At 43.8% G+C, this 17590-nt stretch overlaps 1 protein-coding gene across 1 annotated transcript in view; it reads left to right on the top strand.

Annotated features, from left to right (window-relative positions):
* Positions 1-1779: 1779 nt before the first annotated feature.
* The window catches only part of LOC109871711 (cadherin-2), an 83669-nt gene continuing 67858 nt past the window's right edge, over positions 1780-17590 (top strand). The window contains exons 1-2 of the mRNA XM_031806684.1: positions 1780-2062; positions 4313-4424. Coding sequence (XP_031662544.1) covers positions 2006-2062; positions 4313-4424 — 169 coding nt within the window. The 5' untranslated portion in view covers positions 1780-2005. The remainder of the gene's footprint in view (positions 2063-4312; positions 4425-17590) is intronic.

Below are 17590 nucleotides of genomic sequence, written 5' to 3' on the forward strand. Positions count from 1 at the left end.
ATGCACTACCCCGACACGACCAAGACGGTGCGTCTGGCGCCCGACCCTCTGGTTCGCTCCTGAGGGGGAAGGTATGTGGAAGGACCACCAGAGGGCAGGCTGGGCTCACGGATAGTAGCCCAACAAGGCATTGGAGACAAGGTAACCAGAAGCAATTAAGCACAGCTGACGGTACTAATGACATATTCTCCTTCCCCTATAAGAGAGAGTAGGGAACCAGCAGACAAGGGGGAAAAACTATCTCTGGAAGATGGCCACCGAGACAGAGGAGCTATCCATGAAGAACCACTAAGACGGTGACAATCCCGAGACATTTGTTTTAGTTTAAAGATAATCATATTGTGTTCCTGTTTGATCTGGAGAAGAAGATGTATGTTTGTCCTTGGGAGATTTTCATTGATTATGTTGGAGTGTTTGTGTTGACCAAATGCCCTCAATAGAGAACTGTGTTCAATCAAGAAAACCTACTCCTGACTCGTTTATTCCACCTTTCCGCTTTAGAATGACGCCCAATTACTTGGTCCGCTCACACCATCTACAATAAATGCGGCCCCAGGATATGCGGTTTCCAATTTGCATATAGTTCATTGTAGTTCCTTGAGAGCCATCTGGGGTTCGGCTTGCAGGGGAATATACACGTCAGTGAAGATAACTGCGGTCAGTGAGGTACTCCAGATTGGGAGAACAAAGGACTTGAGTTCCTGTACGTTACCACAATCACACCATGAGTTGTTAGTCATGAAACAAACCCCTCTGCTTTTTTTTACCCCCGAAAGTTCTTCTTGTCTGCTCGATGGATGGAGAACCCCGCGGGCTCAATTGACGGGGACAATATATCCGGAGAGATCCACGATTCTGTAAAACAGAGTATCCCCGATGTCTCTCTGGAAGGAGATCCTCACCCTGAGCTTGTCTACTTTATTGTCCAGGGACTGAACGTTAGTGAGCAATATACTCAGAAGTGGTGGATGGTATGCACGCCTGAGTCTGACTAGGGCCCCACTTATTCTTCCTCTTCTCCAGCATTGGCGTGTTTGTGCAGCCACTGGGATGAATAGAGCTCCCTTAGGGAAGTTCAAACAAAGGATCCAGATAAGGGAAGTAGAATTTCTGCTTGAATATCTGGTAAGTGACTGCCATTCTAATGTCCTATAGTTATTTTTGGCTGTTGGTAATAATACTAGAAAGTTGCACATTGGCTAAGAGCTGGAAACAGGGTGACTGTGTCTGTCAGTGCCATCTTAAAATGTTTTGCTTGGGAGATAGAATGATGGTGCCGGACCTTTAAAGGGCCAATCAGCAGTTGAAACAACAGGTAAAAAAGCTCAGGAATGCGGCTTGAGAAATTTAATCAAACTAATAGACATGGATACAAGCGCTGACCATCAATGATATCAAAATTATATTTTTAACCATCTTTTGAGTCGATATAGTGTTTGTTTACAGTAACATTGTTTACATACAATGGAGTAAACCAAGCTTTTTTTGGGGGGGGGGGGGGGATTATAATGGGGTACAACAGTTAAACCAAGCTCGTGAGGTATTTAAAAGTTATATTCTTCATGAATCAATGGGTACATATCATTCATTAGAAGTATTAAAAGAAAAGCAATCGCAGATATTCCATTTTTATTTTTAGAAAGGAGGAGTATCGAGTGGAAGGAGCGAGTCTCAAGGAGCCAAAATGTGTTTAGTGAAATTGGCGAATTGACCAGTAGGGAGAGACAATGAGAGACCCTGTCCTGGCACAGCGACAGCGTCTTTCCTGTTCTGTTGGAGGGACTGCATGCATGGGAGGGAGTAGCAGCCTCAGTACCAGGCGGTGATCTCAGATCGGAGCACGGAGTGGATAGGGGAGGCTGCTAGGCTACATGCTGCTGCCGCTGCCACCTTTGTTGTAAGCAGGGGACGTTTGATTTCACCACTACATCCATACTGCAGCAGACATAGCCTACGGATATTTATCACGGATTGCAAGGGGAAATACATTACAACCGGCATACCCATGTACTTTTACGAGGGCAGAGGACTGCTTCTCCTCATGCTCTTGGCCGCTTTGCAGGTAATGTGTCTGCGGAACGGTTTTGTTGAGTTGGAACAGGACAGTTCTAGGACTAGTGCTTGTTTCAGTGACGACGCTTCTGCTGTGATCTGTCGGGTAACGTGCCCGCTTGTCCATTATGGCTCGCCTCTCCACTATAAAAAAAGGCTACATGGGCATGTTTTGCATGGTTGCTAGATATAATGCAGTATTGGGAACTTGCATATGTGACGCGTCAACAAATAATGAACATATGTAGTAGATTGATATTGCATGAAGATCAACCCTGGGTTATTGTAGCCGACACCGCTAGGGTCTATTTGAAGGATGGGATGATTTGCCATTTAAAAAGCTACCCTTCTTCAAAATATGATTTTTTGTCGGCTTCAATGTATCAAGAGTAAATTAATTCAAATAAATCTAACCCACATAATATATTAAACATAGTATTATCTATTAGGGTATTCCGTCCATATGGTGATCAAGCAATACATTGTTTCTTCTTAAGTATAAAAAAAAAAACTTGCTTAGATGATGATAGCATATACATGCATGTTTGTTGGATACATTTGTAACCTTTTCACGAGAAAACATTATATGGTTACAAAGTTAACGTCTGCCAGCTACTTGAATCATTTCCCCGGACCGCGGGGTTACAAAAACCTACCATTATTTATTCCTAACGGACACGGAATGAGGCTCGAGGCAATGGCCCATTCCGTCTTGTAAATAGGCTATCAGTGCAAACAACAGCTACACACACCGGTGCACTTATCGTATCTAGAGTTTCACTAGGTTAGTGGAAACCACAAACTCTGCCTGGAACAATGCTGAGTTAATGTTTGAGATCCGACCCACAAATCGCCTTCAAGTCAGCTGCGTAGCCTATTCCAGGTTTCTATGCTATTTATCATATTTTATAGCTAATTCTGCATATTAAGGTTTCTTCGCAATTATTTGTTTTAATTACTAATTTAGTCCTAACTTACTTATTTGAGTTATAACATTATAATTAAGGAACTTTTTCTTTTAATGGTCAAAATAGTAAAATGATTCAGCTCTAATATGAGAAACAGTCTAATAATATATATAGGCCTATTTATGATTTCCCCAACACGAGATATCATTTTAGAAGAATTAGTGTGTGAACAATGCTGTTATATGCATCGTGGTGTGCTCTGCCTGATAATGTAGCGAGAGAAAGGCAGCCCTACACCTCCCCCTCCTGCCCCAGCATATTCCAGTCAAATTCCGCTGATTAATGGCAAGTGGCACTGATACACACAATGCTTTTTTTTCTGCTGAACTGTTCTCCTTTCACATTATTTTCAGGTCCGGTCTTTCTAAAGAAATAGGATTAAGTGTATTTGGAAAGATGGGGTCGACTGGTGCCCACCCAATATGTATGATCGGATTTGAACATGCTTGTACACAATCAGGGAATCTATTTAAACTCAACTCTGAATGGCTTAGGCCTACTTATTCTTTTTTGGCGATGTTTATTTGAAATGTTTTATAAATGTGATTTCCGCGATGTGGTATTAATACATTGTGTTATTTTGTTATAGACTAGACCCACTCACACTTGATGAGATAAGTGTCAAACTCTATATCTATCTAAAAATCCAATTTGTGTTCAATTGAATTTGTGTCAATGAATGTTTGTTTCTTTTTGGAAAGAAGGTGGAGATAAATCATTTGGCAGGTGATCCTTTATTTTCAAACAATGGCAGAAATATAATGTATCCGAAACAACATGACTGTTTTTAAATCTGAGATAGAGCGAGGCAGGGGGAGGAGAAAAAGGAACAGATGATGATGATGTAGTGTTTGAGTAGACACAGGAATTCACACACAGAGACATTTGCCCCTACTGTTTAGTAGGAGTGTTAGGAGTTGTAGCCTAGTTTCACCGTTACTGAATTTTAAAGCATCTTGTTAAACCAGAGCAGAGTATTATAAGGGGGCCAACCAGCGTTCAACCATTTCCTGGGCTTGGGCCTCCCTCTCTCTCCTCACAGAGACAAATGGGGCCTGTTCTTACCTAGCCATGCTCCTTGGCTAATGCTTAACCCTTTTGGCCTCATTATCCTAATTGCAGTCCCCGCTATAAAAACAACAGATGCTTTGTAGAATTGTGGTGGAGGGTTCAGAACGTGACCAAGACTTTTCGGGGGGTAGTCAGAGAAGTGCATTTTGGAGGAGGGGGGGGATTGTGACTCTGACTCATTCTCTCCCCTCCCACCCCCCGGTCCTATCCTATCCCTGCAGATCGCAACTGAGGGCAGAGGCACCCTTCCTCTGTGCCGGCCGGGGTTCTCTGAAGATGTGTATGTCGCCGTGGTGCCAGAGAGTGCAGAGAAGGGACAGCCCCTTTTCAATGGTAAGCGCTGAATTGGGTAGATTCTTTCTATGTCGCTCTTCGCTTGCTGTTTATAGTATGTTTGTTCACATGTGCTTCAGTATTTTTATGTGCGTGTGTCTGCGCCTGCCCATGTCTATATATAGATACTGCTGCACTGTCGGAACTAGAAGCACAAGCCTTTCGCTACACTCGGAATAACATATGCTAACCATGTGTACGTGACAAATACAATTTGATTTGATTTACTGTTGTTTCGCTCAACACGTGTATGATGTTGAGTGCGGTGGGAGGGTGACCTCAAGCATTAAACGTATTTCAACAATTAGCGTTGCTGTTATGTGGGCCCAGAACCCCATGTTGTTTGGCTTGTAAAGCCAAAGAAATCTCAGTCTGAATCAATTTAGCCCTGCTTCTAGTCATTTGCTTACACAGGCCTTTTTTTGAAGAACAGAGCACAATTCAACAACAAAAAATAATATTACCGCAGTGTTGCTGAAATTCCAATGCATTAACACTGGGGTATTCTGTTCCTGTGATGTGACTCGACTTTATTTGCCTTTTTAAAGGCAATTGAAAGAATTAGAAAAATGTTAAACCATTTGGAAATTAGATTACTTTATACAGTCCCCTTGATGAAAAATGCATATTTATTTATTTTAATTTTACCTTTATTTAACTAGGCAAGCCAGTTAAGAACAAATTCCTATTTACAATGACGGCCTAGGAACAGTGCCTAGGAACTGCCTTGTTCAGTGGCAGAACGACAGATTTTTACCTTGTCGTCTCGGGGATTCGATCTTGCAACCTTTCGGTTACTAGTCCAACGCTCTGACCACTTTATCCTTGCATAAGTCGCAGAAAGTCTCATTCTGAATAGGAAATGAAAAATCAAACTTCTTTCTTCATTTTGAAATGGAACCGTGGTAGTTGTCATTCTAAAAGTGAAAACATTTGATGCACTTTGCATAGCACAGTCATGTAATAGACATGTTCCTTGTGCCTCAGCACACCTTCTATGTCTTGTTTCTATGTTTCTGTATTTTCTCCAATTTTCCTTTTACACATATGCTAACCCAAGTGTCATGTGGATCAAATGGTCCAAGCTTTTATATCATGTGTGCTATTTGCTGCTTTAGGCAATAATTACTATGCGAGTAAAGAAGTATGTGGTTATTATTTCTGTCATGTTACCCTTTAAACAGAGCTTCAAGAAAATGCATAAACCTTGCAAGGACTTGGTAGAAACATACATTCACGGAAATAAGTGTTTCAGTGGCCATGCTGTTTTATAGTCCCAACCCCACTCCATGGCTGTCATTTCCTTGTGACACAGCTTTAAGTATCAGTGTTGTGTTTTGTACGTCAACTGTTCTGTTGGAAATCCAACATTGGTATAGCATCGTGACTTGCTCGATCCGACCAGCCTTTTATCGGTTTCATTTGTGTCTGTTTCATATAACTTCTAAAACATATCATTCAGAAAAACAGGGAAAACAAGGAAATGGTTTGTCATGTTTATTTTTTTTCAATCATTATAATGCAATAAAATCTGTAATTACAATGTATAATAGAAAATATGACCAATTAATGTATTATTTGCGAGGAATCAGTCCCAAAGTGAAAATGCTGCCACACAAACAAACACAATTGCTGTAGTGACAGCCACCAATAGCACCTCTGAACAGTGCTGAGACAGACGATAAAACAGGAATATACCATCAACGTGCTATCCAAGGGCTTGGGGCCTTGAGGTCATCTGAACCAGAAAACAGCTCCAGTGGCGTTGGATTTCACAGTGTGTGCCTAGAAGTCACAGTCAGCCGAGGTTGTGAGTCAGAAAGATGGAGGGGGGTGAGTAGGAATGAGGGAGAAGAGAGAGATAAAAAAAAAAGAGAGAGAGGGAAAAGCAGGGAGAAGGGGAAGGGAGAAAGAGACAGAGAAAGAGAGAGCGAGTAAAAGAGGGGTGGATGGAAAAGAAAGAAATAGCTTTTACACAGCCCAACCTCCAGTTTGATCCTCCAAGTGATAGTTTTGCCTCTCAGTTGGTTTGTGGATGGGCCGTGACCAGAGGTAATCGGGTTCCCATTTGTCAGCCACCCTTCATCCCTTCCCTCACCTTCTTCTCTCCTCTCCTCTCTATTTACCCTCCCTCACCTCCTCCTCTCTCCTCTATCTTAGCCCTCCAACCTCTATGGAGAGAGAGAGATTCCCTGACAGGGAGAGAGACACAGCACTTCTGTGTCATTGTAATGTGCTGGCCTGGAGCTGGGGCTGCATGGGGCTCAGTAGCTCAGTGGTGTGGGATGATGCTAATGAATGCGCCAGTCGCTAATGAAAGTCTCCTGTGGCATGTTTTGAAAGACAAAGCTTCCATGGTGTGGAGGGAGTGTTAAGCCCCCCTCATGTTTTCTAACTCCACTTTCACCATGCTGCTTGTGAATATTGTTTTTACCAGGAAGCTGGGAAACAGAGGATTTTCAAGAAGCTCCTAGCCACATGAGGTGTGGTGTGGAGCCTAATGCCATGACACCTTTCTATTTTGGTCTTTCTGTTAGAATGCCTGCCTCCTGTGCATTTCATTACGTTTCTTAATTGCACCCTTAGGCCCTAAATAATGAATGAATGGAGACAGTGAATCTTGTAGCAGTCATTCTCCTCAACCATACCTCAGTGTTAATGCTCATTGTAATAGAAAATCCTTCCTTGTTATGTCAGAAATAATCTAGCAGCCTCATTGTAATATGCATGGACCTGTCCTCATTTAGAAAAGCTATTAGGGAGCGTAGATATACTAAGCTCTTTCTCGAGCTGGGACAGTTTATTTCCTCCAAGTTTGCCAAGAGGAATAGTTGTGAATATGACTGTAAACCTATCAGTATACAGTATTAGGTAACAGTAATACGATCACGTTGTTCTTGCTGCAGTTGACCCCGTGGAGAGTGGAGACCGTAGGAGAAGGGATAGGTTGTGAAGACGTTTCATTCCAACTCGCTGTCTCTGAAGGTGATTCCATTCGACTAATTGATTACCAGAATACGCACCCTGAGAAGATCATAGCGAACAGCAGCATTCACATGCAAATGTAATGGAATAAATGACAAAGTAAAAAGTTTCCCGGCCCAAAACACATTCAGTTCTGCTTGGGTATTCTCTACAATGGCAATTCCTCCACAATACACAGGTGATTGTTGAATTGTGAAGACGTAATGATTTGTTAGGTGATGCAGATCAGAGATTAACTATTGGTTGGCACCAAGCGAACGCTCCATCAGTTTTCAATAGAATCGTTCAGGTGTATCTGGACAACATTGGTTAGCAGAGCAGCAGAGGGGAAAGCGAGGGTGGACAATTATTTATCTGAGGTCTCCTCTCTCCTCTCTATCCGATGATGTGGAAAGCAAGGATTTGAGCTTTTTGTTTGTGAATGTAAAGCTGCGTCGGGCTTAGGAAGATTCCCACTGTCGGCCCCAAGGGGCCTCTCATGACCTTGCCTAAAGCAGGGAACTATTTGTTTATGACTGATACTTAGTCACTCAGTGGAGAGAAAAGAACAAACATGGCCTATACATCAATTCCCCTCACTGTACTCATCACTAGTCACCACCACAGCTAAGCTAACACGGTGTCACCAGCAGGGAGTGTTCCCATAGAAAGGACGTTTTAACATTCATGTCAGGTTCGTTTCCTGTTTGATGGAAATTACTTAACTTTTGAAATCAGCAGGTAAAATGGCCATTATGGCTGGCGACGGTAGTATGGCCTGGGTCTGGGAGCTGCTGGATAATGGAATACTGGCTATAGAGAGCTGACTTGTACACTGAGTGTACAAAACATTAGGAACACCTTCCAAATATTGCATTGCAACCCATTTTGCCCTCAGAACAGCCTCAATGTGTTGGGGGGAATGGACTCTACAAGGTGTCGAAAGCGTTCCACAGGGTTGCTGGCCCATGTGAAAAACCCAGCAGTGTTGCAGTTCTCGACACACTCAAACCAGTATGTCTGGCACCTACTACCACAACCCGTTCAAAGCCACTTAAATCTTTTGTCTTGCCCATTCACCCTCTGAATGGCACACATACAACACCCATATTTCTTTGGGCTTTGACCTGTCTCCTCCCCTTCATCTACACTGATTAAAGTGGATCAAGCAAGTCACATCAATAAGGGATCATAGCTTTCACCTGGATTCAGCTGGTCAGTCTATGTCATGGGAGGCTTTTTAAGCAGGAATGTAAAGTGAGTCACTCACAGCAGCATTATTCAGCAGAGGCTTTCCTCTCCAAAACTGGGTTAATGAAAAAGCCCAAAAGCCTAATTGAACTTGAAACACTCTCCTCACGCTTGCAGCCACCCTGCCTCCCCAACCCCATCACCTATGTTACCCTATTTTCAAATTAGTACATTTTTACACCCCCCCCACCCCAAGCCATTTAGTTTCAGATTTTTTTTCCCAATTAAGTGTGCTGGGCCGATGAAAATGCTTATAGTCTACTACTTCAACTTCTGTTCAAGTGCTTTTAACGGCAGTTCGTCGACCGTGTCCACTGAGCCATCTGTACATGGCTCCACTGACTGGGGGTTCAAACCCCAAGCCGGCCTGGGGAGACACAGTTGACCGATTTCATGATGTGGTTTGCACAAGCAGTACCAACACTAGGAGAGCGCGAGAGAGACTCACTTTGGATTTACAACCTCAACTCTCTTTCTGTCTAATGAAATGTAAACTGGATGGAAAGACCTCATGGGCATAAGAAATAACATCCCTTTTCATTACTTTGTCTTTTAGTATAATTACCTTTCCCTGGTCTGTTTGATTAAGACAAACATCTTAAACCAACAAAAGAACCAGTCCCGTTTGACGGAAAGAAAACAGTCAGAAAAATAAATGATAAACCTTCTTTTGTGGCTTTTGGCATTTTTTAAGGGTGGAGATTGCGTTTGCGTGGTGTTGTTGTTCTGGTTCTCTGCACTCTTTCAAGGTGATGGCCCCTGGTATAGGGTACATTTGGGGCAGCTCTCAGAAGTGTTTGAGAGGCCGTGTGTTTGGTCAGACGTGACCCTGGTCGATCCCGTCCTGTAAATTGGGGCCGGTGCTCAGCAACCAACTCAACCTCTTAAGACCCCAGGAGGGAGGGGGTGGGGATGCGTGTGTGTGTGTGGAGGGGGGTGGTGGCATGGTATTCTAGCGATCTCACACTGAAAGGAGAGACCGGTGAATGGAGGTCATGACCCTCACAGTGGCGGCCCCATGTACACGACACCTCTCAGTGCATGTTGTTCTGACCTGTCTAAATGAACATCTATCACCGGGAAAAGGAGAGGCGGGGAGGAGGAGCATTCAGACGGAGCACCATTCGGTTGGGTGGATCTCTACGGATGTTTCCACCGTACATGATAAATGGTAATGAATTAGTGTGACATTCGCAGCCTAATCAAAGGCATCTGTATTAGTTATGAGGGGCTGCTGTGGAAACACTGACGGAACATGATTCTCTTATGAAACATTATAGCAAAGATACACATTCCTTTCGTGAATAATGTGTGTCTGAGGGTTAGCCGGAGTCAGTGTCATCGCACAGCACATCATGGCCGTAGATAAGAGAATGTGTGTAATAGCGTAGTGCAATGAAATCTCCCCCCGGCCGCCTTGCTGCAGTTGAGGTGGTGTAGTAGACCACTGTCTGAAGCACTGATGTCTGTGCCAATCCTGAATTATTCAATAGTCAAACAAGGCTTCTTTAATATTCTAATCCCCTGGTGAGATGAGATCCATAACTACAGAAGAGCCATCATCCTTCCATTCATCAGTCAGATGAGAAGAGGAGAGGAAGAGGGAATCAGCAGGAGGCATCCAACAGCTCAGTCAAGCCCTTACTTTTGTTTTCTCTTTACGATGATCGCTGAGTGTTACATAAGTTCCTCTTAACTCTTGTTTAAATTTTTTTTTTTTATAGTAGGACATCAAGTGCAACCCCACGACCGGACCTCTCTCCCCATCTCATTTGATGGGGGCTCTAAATCCCAATCCCCCGCTTCCCTTGTTTTAAGTCGAAACAGCACTTCTTCCTTCTTTCAGGGTGATCCTGTTTGCAGCACCAGTCCATTGCTCTCTTTCTCATTCCCCCCTCTTTCTCTTTTCCCCCCACCAAGCGGATCAATAGATCCAGGGTCTTTGTTTGGCTTGATCAATATGTTGTAATGAAGGCTGTGCTCCAATTCCCAGCTAAAGCATTGCTGCCTGCCTGCCTGCTGGGTTTTTTGGAGGAATCTGCTTTTCTCTTTATTGTTATGAGACCCCATGCATTTTCATTGTCCGCCTGTCGGTGTTGGTTTTTCCCCGTGCCACGCCCCCATGGCCTAGATAACTGCCACATATCATGTCGGCTGATTGGATCTCAGTGGTATATGGCTTCAATACCACTGACCTCTGATGCAATTTTGCCTACGATATAACATGGAAGTTGTGTTAGTGTTGTGTTAGTCCAGCAGTGAGAGGCGGGGGCTGAGGACACTATATACTGATCCTTTCACGTGATCCCGGGTCCATGGCCCTCCAAAGGCTGTATCATAACCATGAAACGGTAATGTTGTTAATGTATTAAAGCAAGTGCACTCATCTGCGGCTAAGTTGCTCAGAGGTAGGGGAGGCTGGCTGTGCCATTTAGGGCTATGATGCTTGGTGGTATGACTGGAGAGGGCATCTTTTATTTATGGCTGACCTTTTTTCTCTCCAGTGGCTCCTTATCGAACAGCTAGTCTGCTCAGCATCTCCGCACGTTTTGGGGGCAGACAGGGACTTGTGAAAAGCCTGAATGCAGATAAAGGGATTTTTTTGTGTGGAGAGTGGTTGGTGGAGGGTTGACATTGGGGTTAACTCTTTAGTCTGGCTCACGTCTCAGCGCTCCTGTTCATATCGCTCATATCAGCGGCTAGCCCTGCCCTCTTGTTAGAGTGTGTAACACTCTGCCTCTTGTTAGAGTATGTAACACTGACACAGGGCAGCAGTTAAGGTGCCTCTCCATTGCGCCGGTATGTGTGTGTGTCACAGTGAGTGTGTGTGTGTGGGTGTTTGTCCTTGGCATATAATTAGCCTTTTCAACCCAGAAGGCCCTGAGAGCCGGTGGGGCTCCTCTCCCTCTCCACCAGTCAGGAGAGTTCCCGGAAACCACAGCTGTTGCTAAGGGCCTTGAGTTGTCGTCAGTCACATGACCCACCTATCATTCAAATATCTCAACTTACATTCAGGAGCATCCAATATGCTTTCTGTAAGGGTTACCGTCATCCACCTAGATGGGGTTCTTTTAAGTGCTGTTTCTAACCACATTTTTCAAATAATAATTGTGTTGACTGGGTTACCATGGGGATTGGATATGGAAACAAAGGTTTCAAACAATTGGTGCACAGATCTGTCCTTAGTCATATGAAGGTTATGTCCTTTTATTTGTTATTTGCTTCTGAATCACACCAGGGCCCCTCCAGCCTTGAACCACTCTGGCTTGGGTTTCTGAAATTGATGTGTGTTCTTCAATCTAAACGACTGTCAGAAGGCAAAGAGGAATTTATTTTTCTAAAACAATCCTTTCCTGTAAGCACTCTGTCATGAGGTGAGGTGAGACTGGGAATGGTTCCTTTCTGAATCTGGGTGACCACTAATTCGGATGTGTGAGTTTTATTTTACATGAAAGACATCTGGAAAGTGCAGAACATGACCATTCCATGTAACGAGGTTGGGTATAATTAGCTGTATTGGCCTCGCTTTCCACATAATATGCTTCCCTATATGTAGGCTAGTGTTATTTTTAACTAGTAAAACTCCAGACCCAGTCTTTCGCTTGGCAGACAACAGGTCAACACAGTGTAGTGAACTGTTTACTTTACTAAAGGACAGACCGGCTTGTGGTTTTCACTCGTTTTTTTTTTCTTTCTTCAGGAGGCAGGCCTCTTTAGTTTGGGCAGCAGCACAGCGAACAACTCCATATCTCTCCTGCTAGATTCCAGCTTCACAAAGAGAGCCCTGTTCACAGTGTTGGCCCAGCAGTCGATTGAGCAGTATTCAAAGAAACCTTTTTATTGTACCCTCCTCCCATTCGTCCATTCCCTCTCTCGGTGTTGTGTGCTTGTTTCTCTCATTATGCGGCTAAATAGCTGAGTGGGTGGAGGCTAGCCCTCACGTTTTCCACCACATCCCACCATTCAGGCATCACTTAAGCATAAAGGAGGAAAATAACAAATATCCCTCGTACCACAGGAGCAAACTGCCTTTTTCCCCCCCAGTGAACTTTTGTTTGCTTTAGATACATGTAAATCCTTAACTACCGTTTTGTTGGCACTGGGGTGTGGCCTTGACAGCACAAGTATCTGAACCTCTGACACTACCTATATGAAATCAAATGTATTTGTCACATGTTTTGTTAACAACAGGTGTAGACTGACAGTGAAATGCTTACAATCACTTATCCTTCGAACAAGAAGCGTTCGAAGGGCAATAAAAAATAGCAGTGAGAAATGCCCAGAACCATCTCGTCTTTAGGATCATAGAGTTAAATGACATTATAAATGATATATACATTTATGAGACAACTTGACTGAACTGTGAGCATGCAGCTCTTTTTCTATTGAAACAGAGTGTGTATTTAAAGCATTTTTATTTTTTTCTTGTCAAATGTTAAGCTCAGCTCAAGGTTTTAAGCCCCATGCTGAGCTAGAGAGGCAACAGGAATTGACACACCATTATTTCACTGACAACAAAAGCGGACATTTGAGGCAGGGAGACATAAATTCACTCAGATACTATAACCATGTTCCACAAAGGCCAATATCCTGCCTGGGATGAGATCGAGACGGCAGGCAGCCTCCCTCCCTCCTCTCTCCCTCCCCCACCGCCTGTCGCATGCGTCACCAACTATTGTGTTCCGGACAGGGCTTCTGTTTCAACGTACCAGCGCTTCTTTGGATGCTACTCTTTGATAATTTGCCAGGTCCTGTCCTGTGACATCGCTCCCTGACGCATTCTCTTCTCTTCTCCCACTCATCCCTTTCCCCTCCTATCATCCCTCCTTCTACTACTCTATCACTCCCTCCCCATCCCCTTCTAAGCACTAAGCAGCAGTGTGATGGATGAGCCCCCATATCCTCCATAGGATGATGGATGTGCTTTAATTGAGTAATGCACTGATTCTACTGAAGCGTTCTGTTTAGCATTATACAGCGTCAAAACCAACCCCAGGTTTTGTTCCTTATGGCGACATTGACAACCTCATGGGTGTTAGGCTTTAGCTGGGCACATAAAGCACTGTTAAAGTTGTGCTGGTAATGTTTTTGACGAATGGCCTGGCCCGGTGTTGTTTTGTGGAGGTTGGTGTTTTTTTTATATTTCCCAGAGGTCTCTCTGTTTCAGCTGAAGAGGCCTCTGTGTCTGTCTGAAGTGCGCTGGAGGGAAGGAGAGAGAGAAGCAGAGGATGAGGCAGGAAATGAGTAACGATATCCACTACTCACTTATCATATCAAGCCAGGTCACCTCCGAAGGGACGGGTATTGATATGTGGCAACGAATTACGTTGATTTATATCAGTTTAATCTTGGGCATCTGGTGATTGGGAACACTGAGGCGACAGTTCCTCTTCGCTTCCCTTCGCCTGCCGTCTCCCACCAAAACTGTTTACCTCATCAGATGAGCGGATGTGTCTGCCTGTATTACTGTCCCGCTCAAAGTGATATACCGTTACCGGGCCACGTTGACGCCGCCCGCCGTCGAGCTGCGGAAGTTATGATTGACCTGCGGTAAATTCTAGTTACCATCTGAGGCGGGCGTATACGGAATGCTGCATCACAGAGCTACACCATTCAATCAATCAAATGTATTTATAAAAGCCTTTTTTACATCAGCAGATGTCACAAAGTGCTATACAGAAACTCAGCCTAAAACAGCAAGCAATGCAGATGTATTTGTATATATTATGGTCATGGGGTCCCGCAAAATTAAGGGGTCCAGCAAAATTAAGGCAGTTTATACAATTTAAAAAAACATACATTACTCTCACAGATTTCACAACACACTGTGTGCCCCCAGGTCCCTACTACACCACTACCACCTATCTACACATATGCATGTGTCTGTGCCTGTCTGTTTGTGCTGCTTCAAAGTCCCTGCGGTTCCATAAGGTGCTTTCTAATCTTTAAAAAAAAATCTAATTTGATGCTTGCGTCAGTTACTTGATGTGGAATAGAGTACCATGTAGTCATGGCTCTATGTAGTACTGTGAGCCTCCAATAGTCTGTTCTGGACTTGGGGACTGTGAAGAGACCTCTTGTGGGGTATGCTTGGTTGTCCGAGCTGTGTGCCAGTAGTTTAGACAGACAGCTCGGTGCATTCGACACGGCAATACATCTCATAAGTAAAAGTAGTGATGAAGTCAATCTCTACTCCACTTTCAGCCAGGTTGTCGAAGCACGGTGGCTAGGAAGAAACCTAGAGAGGAACACGCCCTTCTCCCCTCCCCCGTTAGCCTGTGTTATTTCACCCTGTGTCGATATTTACCGAGGCGTTAAAAAGCATGCAGTGTGCCGCCACATTATTTGCTGTACTAGTGTGGGCTCAGCAAGATATGGGCTGGAAGGGGGTGGATGTACACTACTGGGAGCTCATAGGCCTGGGATGGTTGCTCCTTGCACCATGTAGCCTGTATACTGTGTGTTGGCCCTGGGCTGCAGTGCAGTATATGATTTGAGCCCTGTACATTAAATGACCCATTGAGGTGTATTTGAGAAAGGCTCAATAAATAGATTTGAGATGTGATTCTTTTTCAACTATGCACACAACGCCTGAGCAGTTTTTGTGCTGACCACTCAACCAGCCACCTTAGCAACACGTGCTGTGTTTGCTTCTCGCTAACTGATCAATCAACATGAACCAACATGTTATTTCAACACATGTATTATTTGTTATTCAAGCTATAAGTAGATATATCAAGTTAGATAGGCCTAGTAAATGTATTTTACAGGGCGCCAGACATTGTCTGTGTTAACTCACTCACTAACTTACTAGCATTACATTCCAGGTGCATTGCTTTCCAGGTAAACATTCCAGCTCCAGCCTCCCACTGTATCCCACTAGAAAGCAACACACTCCATCTTCTATAGACCCTGTGTCACTCCTTCACTCTCCCCAAAAAGTGTTCTAAGCACTGTGACCTTTTGCCAAAGATAAGCTTCCGTCGGCTGACTTTAAGAGTTTGAAATAATAGCTTCAGCCTTGAGTCTATGACGTTGTTAACCATATGAGAGCTATGAGCCAAGGTTATTGACCTTTCATGCCTGTCACTAGTGATAGAGGGACTTGGGCCTGGGAGGTGAATATATTTGCCTTATTAAGGACCAGAGATTGGAATCAAAGACCTAGGGGGCAACTTTATCCTCCAATTTTCCCTCTCAGTGGACATTTAAACGTCTTTGTTGTAAACTATTTGAACAATGCCCTTCTGCTAGAATAGAAAGTGATGGTGCCAGTAGTGTTTAGGCCTGGTGTGAAAGTCACACAGAATCATAATGCCTCGACTCAATCATAATGCATAGTGCAAGACAAGGGTTAAATGCAGGGGCTGATTGTAGGATGAACACTTGCGGTCCTGACTTACTTACCAGATCTTAATCTTGAACGGAGGTCATTATTACGGTATGTGATGAAGGATTTGCGGGGGGATTTGAAAAGCTGGTGTTTCAAGGATTTTATGCATAAGGGATTTAATGCTAGAGTTGCTTCAATGTTTTATTTTCAATCACAATCTTTTCTCTTTCTCCCTGCTGGGTCTTTGTACTGTGTGTGATTGATTTGGTATGTTTATAGCTGGAAAACAATACAACTGAGTGGAGGGCAAGAGAGGCAGAGTTTAATGAACTATGTAAGGAATGTTGGCTGGAAGGACGGGAGGGTCAGGGAGATGCCGGCGAGAGAGACGTGGGTTGAGGAGACTGACCACATGTTATTAAGTATGAATGTCTTAGTGGGAGGTGAGGGAGGCATGCAGCCCTGTTATTGGGTTCTTATTCCATTCTCTTCTCTATGATTCTTTTTTTTTCTTCCAGCTGTCTGTATCGAACCACTTCTGTGTTTATAGTCACACGCCACCCATCTCTCATTGGGTCCAACTAAATTTTGGAATCATTTCAATGTCTAGTTTTGATATTTGGTTGAGCTGTCAACTAACGTGAATTCAATGTGAAATCAACAAAAAATGTCACCGTGTTATTGGATTTCCCTTACGTTGACGGCTTTTGCAAATCCAATCCGTTATCCACGTTGATACAACGTCATCACATTTAATTGTTTTGTTGAAATGACGATTCAACCCGTTTTTGCTGAGTGGGTTATCTGTGAGGACCAACCAAGCTTTGTTTAGTGAATCCTGGATGTACATTATTACATATACATATTAACACAGGACCGCTGTCTCTCCCCATTAGAAATAAAATACAAAAATAAATGTTTTATTAAATGGGTGTAGCCAGCACCATGTCTGTGTGTTTGTTATTGCCAAGTGTCCCTAGTGGGGTCCATCTGATATCATGCAGTCCTCTCCTGGCAGGAGGTGTGGGGAAGTGGGTGTCAGTTGATGGGATAAGATAAACAAAGATAAAGTCCCCGCTTCTGGCTCTTCAAGTTCATGTATGTTGTGGATGAGGTGCCAGGAGCATAAACCAAACGACTGATATGATTCATTTAATTGTTTGTTTTTAGAGCCGGAATGAGGAATAGTTAGGGGAAAGGGTGCACCCCTGTGTAGTCCCCAATAAAGTGGACCTTGTTGGATGAGCAGAAAAAACAAGACAACTGTTGATTGGGAGGCCATTTGAATGTGAAGGGCTTGTTTTCGCTCTACTGCGTCCCACAGAGAATGCGTTGTCTAGGAGTGCTAAGGTCACAGTCACACAAACAAGGCCATTGTGTTGGGTGAATCAGCAGTGCATTTACCAGCGCTGTTCTATTCTGCTGTTGATCTCCCCCGACCACTAATGGCCATTGTTAGGGCTCTTTTATATGGTCGCTGAAGGATTCTTTTGTGAATAGAGATTTGATTGAAATGACGTTGGCATTGACAACTGTTGTGTATGAGACACCATATTAGGGAGTTACTGGATAAGCGATTTGCCTTACGTGTGTGTTGAATAGTACCGATAGACGTTTA

This window comes from Oncorhynchus kisutch, linkage group LG27, assembly GCF_002021735.2.
Source record: "Oncorhynchus kisutch isolate 150728-3 linkage group LG27, Okis_V2, whole genome shotgun sequence".
NCBI lineage: Eukaryota > Metazoa > Chordata > Actinopteri > Salmoniformes > Salmonidae > Oncorhynchus > Oncorhynchus kisutch.